Below are 16,983 nucleotides of genomic sequence, written 5' to 3'. Positions count from 1 at the left end.
TGTGTGTGTGTGAGTGTGTGTGTGTGATCATCGGGCGAGTGACGCGTGTTATTGACTGCATCGATTGATGTTTCCTTCTCTTGTGAATGAAGCCTGTTAATTTCAAGGCTAAGAGATCAATATTAAAGAGCAAATGAGGAACAGAGCGCCAGGACATCTGCTCTCATCCATCCACCGTTCCTCAGTCTGCCGAGGTCAGGGGTCAGAGGTCAGAGGTCAGCACAGCGGCGTATGGACACTGGTAAACATGAATCAGAGTCAAACTCAACTGGCCTTCAGGAGAGATCCGCTCACGGGAATGAACAGAGTCACGTCTGAGAACCAGCTCTCATCAACCAGCGAATCAAACGAGTGTGTGTGTTCAGGAGTATAGAACACACTCAGACGTGAGTGATGCGCTTATCGGACACGCCACATGAACAGCTGAGAAAGAAACCGGATGTCAGTATATTCAGTCTTAAAGTGGCAGCAGCCTAATATTCCTGCTGTCGTCTGTGGCGTTAATGGTGCAACAGATCCACGGATTAAAGCATTTTTCGGATCAGCTAAAAAAAAATTATATATTTGGGGGGGGGGGGGGGGGGTAAATGTAGATTTGTTCATTGACTTTATAAAATTGATAATATCAGGGACAAAATTATAACTATGCATCCGTCTACTACAGTATCACATCAGGCAGTGCATTGTAGTCTCCCTGAGGAAAAATTTGACTCATTCGTTGCTATAGGAGAGGAAGAATTCGTTAAAGTCGTTAAATCATCTAAATCAACAACATGTATGTTAGACCCTATATCGACTAAGCTACTGAAAGAGATGCTTCCAGAGGTCATAGATCCTCTTCTTAATATCATTCATTCATCTTTGTCATTAGGATACGTACCAAAAACTTTTAAGCTGGCTATGATTAAACCGCTTGTTAAAAAACCGCAACTTGATCCTTCAGAATTAGTCAATTACAGGCCGATCTCGAATCTACCTTTTCTGTCAAAGACACTAGAAAAGGTGGTATCCTCACAACTATGTTCCTTTCTAGAAAGAAATGATATCTGGAGGATTTCCAGTCAGGATTTAGACCGTACCATAGTACTGAGACTGCTCTCATTAGAGTCACACATGATTTGCTCTTATCATCTGATCGTGGTTGTGTCTCTCTATTAGTGTTACTCGATCTTAGTGCTGCGTTTGACACTATTGACCACAGGCAGGGCCGGTTCTAGACATTAGGAGGCTCTAGGCAAAATTCATGTTGGAGGCCCCCCCACCCCCAATAAAAAACACTTGAAACAAATATGATTCCTAACCTTTATATTTATACAACATTTAATTTTAAATGTAGTATATTTTTACAGTACATATGTTTGGACAAATTACTATTTTTAATGTTTTTTTAAAAAAAGAAGTCTCTTATGCTCATCAAGTCTGGATTTATTTGATCAAAAATACAGAAAAATAATATAGTGAAATATTATTAAATAATGGTTTTCTATTTTACTATACTTTAAAATATATTTCTGTGATGCAAAGCTGAATTTAGTGTCACGTGATCCTTCAGAAAACTTTAATATTCTGATTTATTATCAAATGTTAGAAATTGTGCTTAATATTTATTTTATAACCTGTGATACTTTTTTTCAGGATTTTTTTATTTTTAAAAAGTTGTTTTAAAAAAGTCTTCACTATCACTCTTTATATATTGAACACATCCTTGCTGAATATTCCTGTTTTTGTTTTTCTGTATTTTTGATCAAATAAATGCAGGCTTGTAGAGCATAATATGAAACTTTAAACATTAAAAATAGTAATGGGTCCAGACTTTTTACCGGTACTGTATGTACATATTAGTCAAACTTTATCTAAGGTAATCTCTTTTTTGTTTAATGTAGATGTTATTGTTGTTGTTGTTGTTATTTTGCTGTTTTATTCAATTTATTCACAGTTCCAGAATACCACTCCAGTAGATGAACAGAAGTGCTTTTATCATTTCTTTCATAGCTGCAGTATGGGCAGGATTTTTCCCTCCCATTTAATCAATATTGACTGCAGATATTATGATATTATGTATTGCATTGTTACCTTAAATATGCTAGAGAAAGACACAGTCGCTACTGAGCAGAATTTTTTTTTTTTTTGTTAACTCATCAGCAGAATGTAGAAGATAGACCCATAGATATGAGATCCTTTATTTGAAACATTTAAAAAGGTTGTAGTGAATTGGCTTTTTAACTTTGAATACAAACGTCTTGTCTTTTACTTTTGTAGCTTTTTTACTAGTCAGCTCCCGACGCGATGTTATTCCTTGTACGCGCAAATTCAAAGCGTCGCGTCTGGGCACATTAATGACGCTCGCGCTCTTTTAAACTCGTAATACAGCGGTGAATGATTTTTCCAGAAATGACGCTGATCTGCAGTACAAGTTTATATTTAGAATACATTGCAATCACTCCAAAATAGATGACGACAACTCACACACCTGCATTACGAGCTGTGCTTCTTTGAGTGTCTATTTAGGCTTTTGCTTCGCAGCACCTGATGGATGCGTTCGTTACACAAACGCTCAGAAGCCGGCACCCGCTTTGAAACGGAAACATTAATTGGTTTAACCGCAGATGAGTGACAATTCAACAATATCCAATGAACAATGAGGCTAGTATTTCTGTCCGTCTTGACTGGTGGACTATATAGGGGATGTTACGGTTATGGAGGCCCCTCCTCAAAGCCCGAGGCCCTAGGCAATCGCCTGCTCTGCCTATAGCTAGCGCCGGCCCTGACCACAACATTCTTTTAAATAGACTCGAAAACTATGTTGGCATTAGTGGAATTGCATTAGCATGGTTTAAATCATACTTATCTGACCGTTATCAGTTTGTAGCAGTAAATGAAGAGATGTCTTATCGATTGCAAGTTCAGTATGGCGTACCACAAGGCTCAGTACTAGGACCGTTGCTGTTCACTCTGTACATGCTACCCTCACACACACACACACACACACACACACACACACACACACACTGTACATGCTACCCTTAGGAGATATCATTTCGAACCATGGCATTAGTTTTCACTGTTATGCTGACGACACTCAGCTCTATATTTCTTCGCGCCCTGACGACACTTACCAATTCACAAAATTAACGGAATGTATAGCTGATATAAAAAACTGGATGACTAGTAATTTCCTACTACTAAACTCTGAAAAAACTGAGATTCTAAAAAAAACGTCCTCACATAATAATCTAGAATACTGTCTAACACTTGATGGCTGCTCTGTTAAGTCTTCGTCGTCGGTTAGGAACCTGGGTGTGTGTGTGTGTGTGGGTGTGCTCTTTGATACCAATCTTTCATTTGAAAGTCACGTGTCTAGTATCTGTAAAACCACATTTTTCCATCTTAAAAATATATCTAAATTACGCCATATGCTCTCATTGACAAATGCGGAGCAGTTAGTCCATGCGTTCATGAGCTCAAGGCTAGATTACTGTAATGCTCTACTGGGTGGTTGCCCTGCACGCTTAATAAACAAACTACAGCTGGTCCAAAACGCAGCAGCTCGAGTTCTTACCAGAACCAGGAAGTATGACCATATTAGCCCGGTTCTGTCAACACTGCCATTGGCTCCCTATTAAACATCGCATACATTTTAAAATATTGCTTATTACTTACAAAGCACTAAATGGTTTAGCTCCACAGTGCTTGAGCGAGCTCTTAACGCATTATAGTCCGTCACGTCTATTGCAATCTCAAAATTCCGGCCAGTTGATAATACCTAGAATATCAAAATCGACTGCTGGCGGTAGATCCTTCTCCTATTTAGCACCAAAACTCTGGAACAGTCTTCCTAACATTGTCCGGGAAGCAGACACACTCTGTCAGTTCAAAGCTAGACTAAAGACACATCTCTTTAGCCTAGCATACACATAACACATTATAAACTTCTATAATTCAATGTTAGGCTGCATAGATTAGGTCAGCCGGAACCGGGAACACTTCCCATAAATCCTGATGTACTCGTTACATCATAAGAAGAATGGCGTCTACGCTAATATTAGTGTTTTTGTTTATCCCAAGGTTTTCCCGCAGCCTGCCGGATCCAGATCTGATGAAGGACCTGCGCCTGGACCCGATGACAACGCAGTGCTGAAGTGCCAACTAGTCTCTCCCTATGGAGGATCCCTCTACCACTCTACAGATAAAGCGTTGTCAGGAAAATGCAGTTCGCGTATCTACCCCGAAGTGATAAAATTCTGTATCAAAATGTTACGGCCAGACAAGTAGTTTTTTAAGGCTTGGTTTGTAGTGAATTACAAACCTGTGCACATATATTGAAACACGCACACCAATAGACTGAACTCGTAATCGCCATCAGCGTTCTCACAGGTTTCGTGTTTAAAGTCTGTGTAGAGTTTCCTGTTAAAACGGAAAATGTAGATTTTCTTTTCATTTATTACTTAAAGCTCACTTGAAGTTCTTCGATACCACAGCAAAAAAACAACTACTAGCCTGACTGATAAAGTTCAAACATTATTAAAGGCAAGTGAACAGTCAGAAATAAAATAATAACAAATACACAAATTACAAGCAGAGGTGAAAATAAAAAACAAAATTACAAAGTTTAACAGAAGTACCCAGGTACAGAAATTAGTAATCATATAAAAAAACACAATTTGTTCATTGTAGAAATTGAATATAGATTCATCTTTGTTAAAGCTGTATTTTGTTGTTTAACTTTAACGCCACAGACGAGGAATATTAGTGTTATTATAGAGCGGGAATATTAGTGTTATTATAGAGACGGGAGGAATATTAGTGTTATTATAGAGCGGGAATATTAGTGTTATTATAGAGCGGGAATATTAGTGTTATTATAGAGCGGGAATATTAGTGTTATTATAGAGCGGGAATATTAGGCTGCTGTCACTTTAAGACTGAATATACTGACACACATCCGGTTTCTTTCTCAACTCTTCACTCATGACACAACGAGAACTATACTCTATAATGGTTAGGGTTAGCAGTCACAGACCCATGGGGCAGCCGGTCCGTACGGATCACCGATCAACCATGTTCGAGAGTGAAGAGCACAGTGAGGAGAGCAGTCAGGAGGAAGGGAGGAAGAGAGCTTTAGGATAAGTGTGTAAAGTGTGAGCATCTCTTGAGAACCAGACCAACACGGTTTATAAACATTTACAGCCAGTTTATTTCCTTAGCTCATCTACTATTGACAAGTTCCTTCGGGACTGAAAGCTTAATCTGCCAACGAGTGCGTTTACATGTCCACTGTGCCGATACGATCATAAACCCATCATGAATTGTGTGCGTGAGATGCTCTCAAGGTTACAGCAAGATCCAGCAAGAAACCGTCAAAAACAGCAAAAACCCAATTCCCAGTCCAGCAGAGAAACCTGAGCCGCTGCCATTAGCATTAGCTCTCAGATGCTGAGCGATTCTAGCCTGTATTCCCAAACGCATTCAGAAGTGTGTGTCTGAAAGACCTCGCTCAGCACTCAAGTGTGTTTCTCTGTCCACAGCAGAGTCGGCCATCTTCTCCACATCTCTCCTACAATCTCTCACTGCTGTCAGTCACACCAGTGCAGCCGCATCAGAGCCGCATCAGGGCCGCATCAGAGCCGCATCAGGGCCACATCAGGGCCGCATCAGAGCCGCATCAGAGCCGCATCAGAGCCGCATCAGAGCCGCACCAGGGCCACATCAGAGCCGCATCAGAGCCGCATCAGGGCCGCATCAGAGCCGCATCAGAGCCGCATCAGAGCCGCATCAGGGCCGCATCAGGGCCGCATCAGGGCCGCATCAGAGCCGCATCAGGGCCGCATCAGAGCCGCATCAGAGCCGCATCAGGGCCGCATCAGAGCCGCATCAGAGCCGCATCAGGGCCGCATCAGGGCCGCATCAGAGCCGCATCAGAGCCGCATCAGGCGAAAAGCAATCACAGATCCCAGCGCCAGGGAGAGATTGTTACCAGTGCTAAACTATCAAGAACATGCATTTATGTTCAAATCATTTGGAAAGTCAAATGAACCTAGTTCTGTCTTGTTTACTTTTTTCGTGGAATCCATTAACCTGTCTCACCACTCACCTGTCTCACCGCTGAACTGTCTCACCGCTGACCTGTCTCACTGCTGACCTGTCTCACCGCTCACCTGTCTCACCGCTGACCTGTCTCACCACTCACCTGTCTCACCGCTCACCTGTCTCACCGCTGACCTGTCTCACCACTCACCTGTCTCACTGCTGACCTGTCTCACCGCTGACCTGTCTCACCACTCACCTGTCTCACCACTCACCATTATCCTGTCTCACCGCTGACCTGTCTCACTGCTGACCTGTCTCATCACTCACCTGTCTCACAATTATCCTGTCTCACTGCTGACCTGTCTCACCGCTGACCTGTCTCACCACTCACCTGTCTCACCATTATCTTGTCTCACCGCTGACCTGTCTCACTGCTGACCTGTCTCATCACTCACCTGTCTCACAATTATCCTGTCTCACTGCAGACCTGTCTCACCACTCACCTGTCTCACCATTATCTTGTCTCACCGCTGACCTGTCTCACTGCTGACCTGTCTCATCACTCACCTGTCTCACAATTATCCTGTCTCACTGCAGACCTGTCTCACCACTCACCTGTCTCACCACTCACCTGTCTCACCATTATCTTGTCTCACCGCTGACCTGTCTCACTGCTGACTTGTCTCACTACTCACCTGTCTCACCATTAACCTGTCTCACCATTATTCTGTCTCACCACTCATCTCTCTCACCATTAACCTGTCACACCATTATTCTGTCTCACCACTCACCTGTCTCACCATTATCTTGTCTCACCGCTGACCTGTCTCACTGCTGACCTGTCTCATCACTCACCTGTCTCACAATTATCCTGTCTCACTGCAGACCTGTCTCACCACTCACCTGTCTCACCACTCACCTGTCTCACCATTATCTTGTCTCACCGCTGACCTGTCTCACTGCTGACTTGTCTCACTACTCACCTGTCTCACCATTAACCTGTCTCACCATTATTCTGTCTCACCACTCATCTCTCTCACCATTAACCTGTCTCAAAATTATTCTGTCTCACCACTCACCTGTCTCACATTAACCTGTCTCACTGCTGACCTGTCTCACCACTGACCTCTCACCATTATCCTGTCTCACCGCTGACCTGTCTCACTGCAGACCCGTCTCACCACTCACCTGTCTCACCATTATCCTGTCTCACCACTGACCTGTCTCACCACTCACCTGTCTCACCACTGACCTGTCTCACCCCTTACCTGTCTCACTGCTGTCTCACCATTATCCTGTCTCACTGCTCAGCTGTCTCACTGCTGTCTCACTGCTCACCTGTCTCACCACTGATCTGTCTCACTGCTGTCTCACCATTATTCTGTCATACCACTCACCTCTCTCACCATTAACCTGCCTCACCATTATTCTGTCTCACGACTCACCTGTCTCACATTAACCTGTCTCACTGCTGACCTGTCTCACTATTCACCTGTCTCACCACTGACCTGTCTCACCGCTGACCTGTCTCACCACTCACCTGTCTCACCATTATCCTGTCTCACCACTCACCTGTCTCACTGCTGACCTGTCTCACTGCTGTCTCACCATTATCCTGTCTCACTGCTCAGCTGTCTCACTGCTCACCTGTCTCACCACTGACCTGTCTCACTGCTGTCTCACCATTATCCTGTCTCACTGCTCACCTGTCTCACCGCTGATCTGTCTCACTGCTGTCTCACCATTATCCTGTCTCACCACTCACCTGTCTCACAGCTCAAGCACAGAACATGTTAGCAGGACAGTCAGGTTGTGTTATCAGCCTGAGAGACACTAACCACCGCAGGCGAGAGCTGTAACCTACTTAAACCTTCACTAGAGCCTTCACACACACACACACACACACATAGCATCTTAGAAAGATTAAACACCGCCTGCACATGTGAGCATTAAAATAAAGTAAATTACGTTTGGATCATAAAACCACTGGAATGTTGCAGCAGAAGATGAAAACATGAGCTGTGGACCAGGAGAATTACAACCATTTCCTTATCAGTGCGTCTGACTGGACATGAGAGATTACAGAAGGATGATCATTGAGGTTTAATACAGTGATATGAGCACAAACAATATCATTTCTACTGTTATTAAACCGCACCAATGCATGTATTTCTGTGCGCACAGCTGCTCTCTAATGAGCTGTTGATAAAAAGAAAGCCATGCTGCAAACAACGTTCAATATCTATCACGATATTGTACATGCAATATTAAGCCTTTTTTCCATTTTCTGAAGAAAAAACAGCACAATGCCGTGGTGCCCTGAGTGGTTGTCAGGGTGTTGGTAATGTGCTCTGGGTGGTTGTCAGGGTGTTGCCATGGTGCTCTGAGTGGTTGTCAGGGTGTTGGTAATGTGCTCTGGGTGGTTGTCAGGTTGTTGGTAATGTGCTCTGGGTGATTGTAAGGGTGTTGGTAATGTGCTCTGAGTGGTTGTCAGGATGTTGCTAATGTGCTCTGGGTGGTTGTCAGGGTGTTGGTAATGTTCTCAGAGTGGTTGTCAGGGTGTTGCCATGGTGCTCTGAGTGGTTGTCAGGGTGTTGCTAATGTGCTCTGGGTGGTTGTCAGGGTGTTGGTAATGTGCTCTGGGTGGTTGTCAGGGTGTTGCTAAGGTGCTCTGAGTGGTTGTCAGGGTGTTGCTAAGGTGCTCTGGGTGGTTGTCAGGGTGTTGCTAAGGTGCTCTAGGTGGTTTCTTACAGTCCAGAAATTATTCAATGTGCGTCTGTGGGATTAGTTCACCTGTTTTGTTGTCCACCACGTGAAAACTGTGAAAACTCTTTCAGTGTTTCTAAAGCGATTCATCTATTTAAAAACAGACACTGTACACCTTTTCTCTTGATAAAGTCTATTAAAATAGTTATTTTGATATTCTTCTACGCACTTTAGAAACCACAATGATTTTGACTGTATTTTCTGTGCATGTAAATAAACATAAGAATTTCATTTCTCAGTCTCAAAGGTTTAATACAGAATAAAGTCATATTAAAACCTGACGCTGCTTGAAATGACGAACAGGAAGTGGGTAAACAATCTATATTGTTACAAGCGCTATATAAATGAAGGTGACTTGACTTAAACAGCGGTTTATATCATTGAGACACAGCTGAGATCATGATGAGAAGCCTGTGAGATCTGTGCCGTGGATCAGAACCAGAATCATCTCTAGAAGCACTACAAAAACACCCAGAACTACACCTTAGCAACACCCTGGCAACCGCCCACACATTATTGTGCTTTTTGCTTTTCCTTCAGCAAATGATAACAAACAATAAATAACAAGCAATATTTTTTTTCTAGTTCAATTTAGTAAAATTTTTTCACAAAAGCTCATTAAAACTGACTTCAAGAGCAGCGTTAGTGCAATTTAACAACAGTAGAAATGATATTCTTTGTGCCGGAAATATTTTGATCATCAGTGCTATTTATTTTATGTATCAACCAGGCAATAATAATGTAATATTTCAGTGCGCGCGCATAGGCTTTGTTAGCAGGAGTCCCTCAGTAATTTTCCTTCATATCTCATGTAGATCTGCCAATATCGCAGGTTCTCTCATCATCGCCCAGAAAACACAGATCTCGCGTCCATTCTCCTCCTTCCCACGGGATTCACTGCTTTTCCTGTCAGTGTTTCAAATGTGGACCAGGAGAGAGAGAGAGAGAGAAAGGCGAAACCCGAACAAAGGCGCAAACGCGTCTGGACCCGCACGAGCCAAACCAGAGAATAATCACGATATTCACTTTAATAAGCAATATCCCCCCCCACACCCGCACAGTACCAGCCCCGAGCCGAACCCAGACTAACCAGCAGCCGAGCCCAGCGCTCCTCCGGGTGTTCCTCGTATACTCCTGTATCTCTCGCTCAGCAGATCCCGCACACTTCACTCTCACGCATTCGCCAGTCACGCGCGTTTACCTGCGGGAAGGTGGCGCGCATCGAGACTCGAGCCTCATATTCCGATATCAGCAGAAACACGGATCTCCATTCCCACAAGCCTCGCAGGATCTTCAGCTCGTTGATGTCATCGATGCTCGCGGGCACCAGCCTCTCCTCCTCGGTACCTTCCTCCTCCTCCAGCTCGTGCGCGCGCCGTCCTCACAGCGCTGACGTCACGGAGAGCGCGTGCACGGCCGCTCCTGCAGAAACAATGGAGCGTCTCAGATGATGATGATCTTCCTCATGAGGAAAATAATAACGCTTTTACCTCATAATCAGCACAACATGAGGAAACATAGCATGCAAATCTTAATGATGACATAAAAAGTTGGAATAAGACTTTATGCCACGACTGACTTTTCGATTGAGTAGCCTAGTCTGTCATAATTTAACTATGATTTAGAAAAGCATGATTTTGTGACAAATTGACAAAAACGACCCAGCTTTTTAAACACAGAATTATAACATATAGCCTGTTCAATGTTAAATAACAGTAAAAACGGTTTAAAACATGTTCTGTTCTATTCTCGTGGACAACACGTTATTGTGTTTAAAGTTAGAAAACTGTGTATTTGAGCTTGAGATCATTTCTCAGAGATGAACACAAATATTGAACACAAACAACAAAGCTCTCTCCATGACTGACTTTTCGATTTAGTATTATCATTTCTTTATGCTGCCATGTCATAAATATGAATTAGAAAAGCATGATTTTGTGACAAATTCACCTGGATATTTAAACAGGGAATTGTAACACACACGCACACATACACACACACACACATATATATATATATATATATATATATATATATATGTTAAATGTTTAATAACAGTAAAAACGGTTTAAAACGTTATGGTCTGTTCTCGTGGACGATCGACGCGATATTGTATTTAAAGTTAGAAACAAATGTGTATCTTGGTGCAAATGTCAGGTCGTAATAATAAAGAAGTTGATTTCTTACACTGGATTTGAGCTTGGAGATGATTTCTCAGAGATGAACACAAATAACAAAAGCTCTATTTCACCTCAGAATCACACAATAGACCTGCTGCTCCTGCAGGCGCGCGCCCTCTGCTGGCGGACACGCGCGTGACGTCACTCGAGCCGGGGCCTGATGTCATAATGGGCTCTATTGTGTTATTACCCGATTTGAGGGTCACTAGTTTAACATTTATACATTTCAACTGAATATAACATTTCCACGCATTTGGATCACACAGTTTTAACACAATTAGTGCATGTGTCAGTCATACATAAATTAAACAGGCAAGACTTCTGTATTAGTACTAATAAACTGAATGCGTTTTAAATTCACAATGACCAGGTTTATACATTTATGATAAATCCAACTTTTGTTTCAATCACGTACATTTCTAATAACTGAATATTGTTTGTTCCACAGCTATCCAAAATGGTCAGAGTTCTTCACTCAAAAATCATGGTTTGCATCTGATAATCATATTTTCAAAATGCATCTATTCATATTGCTTAAAATCAGCATAAATCTACTCACTGTAAAACAAACTTGTTCTGGTAAAACTATGAACAAATATGGCTAACTGTGAAACTAGCATTATTCAATCAGTTAAAATGTATGCGATTGACACAAAATGGATTTATTAATGATAAATATATAAACCTGTTATATTTAAAACACATTCAGTTTATCAGCACTCTTACAGAAATCTGACTCGTTTCATTTATGCATGACTGATAAATATGCAATGCATTAAGTTTATTAGTTTATGTTCAAACCGTGTAACCCAAATGCATGGAAATTTGAAATACAATTTAAATACATAAATCTTAAATTTAGGGCTAAATATTTCTTCGAGTGACTGAGATACTGGCTAATGCAGCTTTACTACAGAATATACAGTGATCAGTTATCAGTAATTACAGAAGCACTAACCCCATCATGCCTAACCTTAACTAACATTAACTAACCCACTTAACTAACATTAACTAACCAGCTTAACTAACCCACTTTACTAACATTAACTAACCCACTTAACTAACATTAACTAACCATCTTAACTAACATTAACTAACCCGCTTAACTAAAATTAACAAACCCGCTTAACTCACATTAACTAACCATCTTAACTAACCCGCTTTACTAAAATGAACTAACCTGCTTAACTAACATTAACTAACCTGTTGGATTACCAGATCACATGGGTAGTTAACTGGAGATCACATGTATAAACACAGAGTTCATGAATAATCACAAGTAACACATTGAATTTAACATGAACATCTGAAGTAGAAAACTGTTTTTTCAGTGTAAACTCCAGTACTTGTTTTATTTACACCATGTAAAACTCATTTCTACAGTGCATGAAGATCATGCCAACCTTTCATCTGAAGATCCGTCTGGATCGGAGTTCGTTCTGCAATCGAGAATTAAGAGAAACATCAGATGTAGAATCACAGAAATAATGACTGAAGCCTGTGAATATGTACATCAATGATTGTTTTTGTTTTTTGCAGTTAAAAAGGTTTTAAGAATAATATTTTAAACAGTTTCACCATTTGGTAAAAACATTTTTTCAGACAGTCAAACTCTCTGTTGTTTAATGCAGTAGAATAACAGTGTGAAGGGTTTTAAACACATCATATGTTGATATATATGACGGCTCATCATCTGTTCCAGGTTTACAGGCACACTTCTACAGAAAGCCGTCATTAACATCAGTCTGTGTGTGTGTGTGTGTGTGTGTGTGTGTGTGTGTGTGTGTGTGTGTGTGTGTGTAAAGACTGACCCGATCTGACGGATCCGCTTACGGGACCGGGACCCTGAAATAGACCCGAGACTCACGGCTATTTCTATCAGCGGATCGGGTTTCTGGAGAATACATGACCGCCCGTCCACTAACAACTGGAGAGAAAATAAAACAAGACATTATTACCATCAAATAACAGCTTTAACATATTTCTGCAGATAAAGCTTAGAGACCTTTAGTGGACAAAACAGTAGAATTACACTGGGCCACATGTTCAAATACAGCAGTCAACATTTACAGTGGATCAAAGTTGTCCTCAGACAAGAACGGGTCTTGTTCAAAATGCATGTATGACTTTAATGAGAGGTTTTGATCCACTTCAAATGTTGAGTACTGTACATCAGACGAGAGAAAACGAGCCTTTAACGGCAGAACGGCAACATTTCCTCCAGAAACGGCAAAATAAAACAATACTAACCTTTGCTGCTCGAGATTTCAGCTTTAAAAGCTGTGTGTATCGTTTCACCCCAGAATCAATATTACAAAATATTCAAACTTGGACTAAATTAGCACTTTGGCATTAAGAACATGAAGCCTTTGTCTTGTAATGCAGTGATGAGAATTCTCCTGTCAGTCAAAATCTGAATAAATTAAAAACACGAATAGCATGATGCGTACTTACTACAGTTATAATTTACTTCTAAAAAACATCTTTTATTTTTCTGATTGTTGTTTCCCTGTTGCTGCTGAGATATGATGAACGTTTGATTCTTAAAGTGAAAAAGGGTTATTATAGTTAACTAAAACTAAAAAAAACATTTAACATTATGGCTAATTTAAATAAAGCTAAAATAAAATGAAATAAACATTAGTTGAAAACAGTGAGATCTTGCCTTGACAATAACTTGAAAAAAGCAATACAATTATTAACTGGAAATGAATCAAATTCACTAAAACTAAAACTGAAATAAGAATAAGTAAAACATGAAGAGCAAAATAAACTAACCCTTATTTATGAAATACTTACAAAACTATTAACTATTAGTAAAAAACTAATAAAATGACAAAAGCACATAACAAAATTACTAAAAGTTTAACTAAAATGTACACAAAACTAAAAACAAACAAAGCTAATAAAAAAATACAGGATCCAACATTTGAAGTGGATCAAAACCGTTCATCAAAGTTTAATGAATTTTGACCAATACCCGTTCTTGATCCACTTCAAATGTTGAATACTGTTTCAATATAAAAATAAGACCCTAACTCTACTTAAATGTAATTTTCTTGACAGTTCTTTGGTTAAGTGAACTTAACGTGTTTTCATGAGACAAACTGAAAAACTGAACAGCCTATGTTACGACATTAATGTTCTGCTTTCGCACCAGACCCATTAACTGTAGAAATAACAGTAAATCAGCGTAACCTGAGAAACATGAGATATTCAGAGACATCGCAGGAGATTAAAATATGAGACTGTGAAAAGGAAACCCTTGATGGGACACTTGAGTTTTATTCCGGCATCACCACACACCTTTAGTCTTGTAGTAAACCGTCTTAAATTAACCAAATCAGTTGCAGTTTCTTAAGTCTCTGGTTTTAAACAAAGTGTTAAACATTTTCAAAGTGCTTTCATTTGGGAGGCATTTACAACGACACAGAAACAGCCATTCCAAATCTTACCGAGAGAAAATAAACTTAAAGGCAATCAGAATAAGACTACGATGCATATGAAGCTTTTCCACAAAACCCTGCAGAGAGAGAACACCAGACCGCCCGTTCTGCCACTCAAACGCTCCTCCGCTCATAAACTGCATAGATATCAGTGTAACGCCAGCAATTCATAAACAGCTGAAGGATAAAGTGCAGAGTTAAATATATTACAGTCACTCCCCAGATGAAAGAAAACACTGTGCCAGTCATTCAATAAAAACATTAAAATCACACGTTAGAAAAGATGATGATGTAAGGCTAGTTTTGGCACCGAGTCCTTCAGGATCACCGACGGGAAGATGAACACGCTATGACATTAATGGAGTCTGATAGAAAACGTTTAGCATTTGCATTTCAATTTGCATCGGACCCATTAAGCCCTGTCAATCAAAGAATAGCAACCAATCAGAGACCAGGGCAGGTGTCCGCGGTTCGTCCCAGCGCTAACACCGGGATTATTGCATGGATGGCGTGCGTAGTAGCGCGTGTGTCAGTGCAGCTCGATGAACGCCTCCATCTCCTCTGAGATCAGCCCTTTGTAGGGAAGTCTGTGTTTCTCGATGGCTCGCGCGGCTAGGCACTGTAGCGTGACGTAGCTTAATGGGTGTAACGCGTGTCGTCCGCTGCTCTGCTCGTCCAGCAGCTCGTACGCCGTCTTGTGCTGCGCGTTGGTGGCGTCGAAGTGAGCGCCGGCTCGGATTAGCGCCGCCATGATCTCAGGGCAGCCGTTAGCAGCGGATACGTGTAGTGGCGTGTTGTTCTCGCAGTCACGCGAGTCGACGTCCGCCCCGCACTCTAGTAGCAGGCTAGCCACGGCTAGCGACGGGAAGCGGCCGACCGGGTAGCGCCCCACTGACGTGGTGTCCTTGTCCACGGCCATGTGCAGAGGCGTGTAGCCGCTCCGCGCGCGCGGGTTTAGCTTCAGCAGCCGGTACACGGTCTGCCGCTTGAGGTGCTCCTGCTCCGGCGCACAGTCCAGCTTCTCCAGCAGGAACAGCAGGTGTAGGATGATGGACAGCGCTTTGGTGAACTGCGGCGCCTCCGGCGGACTGTCGCGCTGCGCTACGGCGCGCTCCACCTCACGCACGCTCTTCCCTAGCACGCCCATCAGGTCCTGGAAGGTGACGCGGGTGCACAGCGTGCCTTTTGCACGATCCTGCAGCACGAAGGAGAAGAGCTCGGCAAACGAGAGGAAGCTGCTAGCCGTCATCGGGCTAAGCGGGTCCAGGTTGCTCTGCTGCATGTCTAACGCGTACTTCCACAGGCTAATGCAGCGCTGGAAGTTCCCCGAGTCGGCGTAGACGGCGCCACGGTAGCGGATGTAGTAGGAGGTGTCCGGGTGCGACGGCCCAAGGATGCGCTCGCGGATTAGCAGCGCTTGCATTCGCATCTCATCCGGATCAGTGATTAGCGCCTCCAGCTCATCCGCCGTGCTAACCTCACGCGCACACTCGTACGCCGGCACAGGCGGCCCCGGAGCTGGTTTTGCCAAGTAGCCGCCTGCCTTCTCGCCTGCTGTCCGCAGCTCCATCGCTCTCCGCCAGTAGCGCATCGCACCCAGCAGATCGCGCTTCTTGTCCACGAACGTGGCTCCGAGGAGCTCCAGCGCGTCGACGCGCTCCTCCCTGCTCGGCCGCGGCTGGTGCACCAGATACTCCACGATGTTGGTATGTCCGGTGACGCTAGCGGCGAGCAGCGGAGTCATCCCGTAGCCGTCCCGCTCCATGCGCGCCTCGCACTTCAGGAGCATCTTCATGATCTCCAGGCTCCCGGACTCTGCGCAGTCGTGCAGAGCCGTGTTGCCCTTCACGCTCTTGCGGTTGACGTCGGCTCCGCGCTCCAGGAGGAACTTAGCGATGTCTCGGTGGCCCTTGTAGCAGGAGATCATCAGGCAAGTGTGCCCGTGCCGGTTCGCCACCTCCATGTCGGCGTGGTGCTCCACCAGGTAGCGCACGATGTCCAGGTGCCCATCAAAGCAGGCGGCCCGCAGCGGGGTGGAGTTGGTGAGGGTGGTGTTGTTGACGGAGGCCCCGTGACACAGTAAAGTCTTCACCACCGGCAGGTGTCCTGCGGCCGAGGCGGCCCACAGCGGCGGAGCGCCCTCGATCGTCTCGCCGTCGAAGTTAACAGATCCCCCGATCTCCACGCCGGCCCTGCAGTGCTCCAGCAGGTACTCCACCACCTCCAGGTGCCCGTAGCGCGCCGCGATGAGCAGTGGCGTGCCGCCCTGCGTCTTCTCCTCCGCCAGAGCCTCTAGCTCCTCCGCGCTCTTGTTGCTCAGCAACTTCTGGATGAGTTTCAGTTTTCCGTCTCTCGCCGCGTTAAACACCGCCGTGCTGATGTCCATCTTCTCGGCGCGAAAGTCCGTTAAAACGCGTTTGAATTCGCGATCGCGTCGCTTCTTATTTAGTGAGGAGCGATCATCGCTCTGCATTTTGCTGCCATTTTAAGGCTGTTGTCGAAATGGCGTCGATGATGTTGTTTGACAGCTCTGTTTACCACTGCCGCTTGGAATACTGGGTGTC

The 16,983-nt window shown here is 43.5% G+C and overlaps 2 protein-coding genes across 2 annotated transcripts in view; both read right to left on the bottom strand.

Annotated features, from left to right (window-relative positions):
* ptprsb (protein tyrosine phosphatase receptor type Sb) overlaps nt 1-14,102 on the bottom strand; it is a 111,120-nt gene extending 97,018 nt beyond the window's left edge. Inside the window, exons 1-3 of the mRNA XM_084410262.1 lie at nt 12,785-14,102; nt 12,377-12,412; nt 9,995-10,215 (exon numbers count right to left, since the gene is read on the bottom strand). The gene's annotated coding sequence lies outside the window, so the exon portion shown is untranslated. The remainder of the gene's footprint in view (nt 1-9,994; nt 10,216-12,376; nt 12,413-12,784) is intronic.
* A 135-nt stretch (nt 14,103-14,237) lies between these two features.
* fem1a (fem-1 homolog a) lies at nt 14,238-16,954 on the bottom strand. The gene has a single exon (XM_084410263.1). The coding sequence runs from the start codon at nt 16,890-16,892 to the stop codon at nt 14,949-14,951; it is 1,944 nt and encodes a 647-aa protein (XP_084266389.1). The 5' UTR covers nt 16,893-16,954; the 3' UTR covers nt 14,238-14,948.
* Between the last annotated feature and the right edge of the window lie 29 nt (nt 16,955-16,983).

Source organism: Rutilus rutilus, assembly GCF_951802725.1.
Source record: "Rutilus rutilus genome assembly, chromosome: 6".
Lineage (NCBI taxonomy): Eukaryota > Metazoa > Chordata > Actinopteri > Cypriniformes > Leuciscidae > Rutilus > Rutilus rutilus.
The sequence above is the reverse complement of the archived record's forward strand: the minus strand, read 5'-3'. Positions and strand labels throughout refer to the sequence as shown.

What these genes read in the sequence shown, in the direction of transcription:
- fem1a (XM_084410263.1), bottom strand. Translation starts at nt 16,892, where the DNA reads ATGCAGAGCGATGATCGCTCCTCACTAAATAAGAAGCGACGCGATCGC.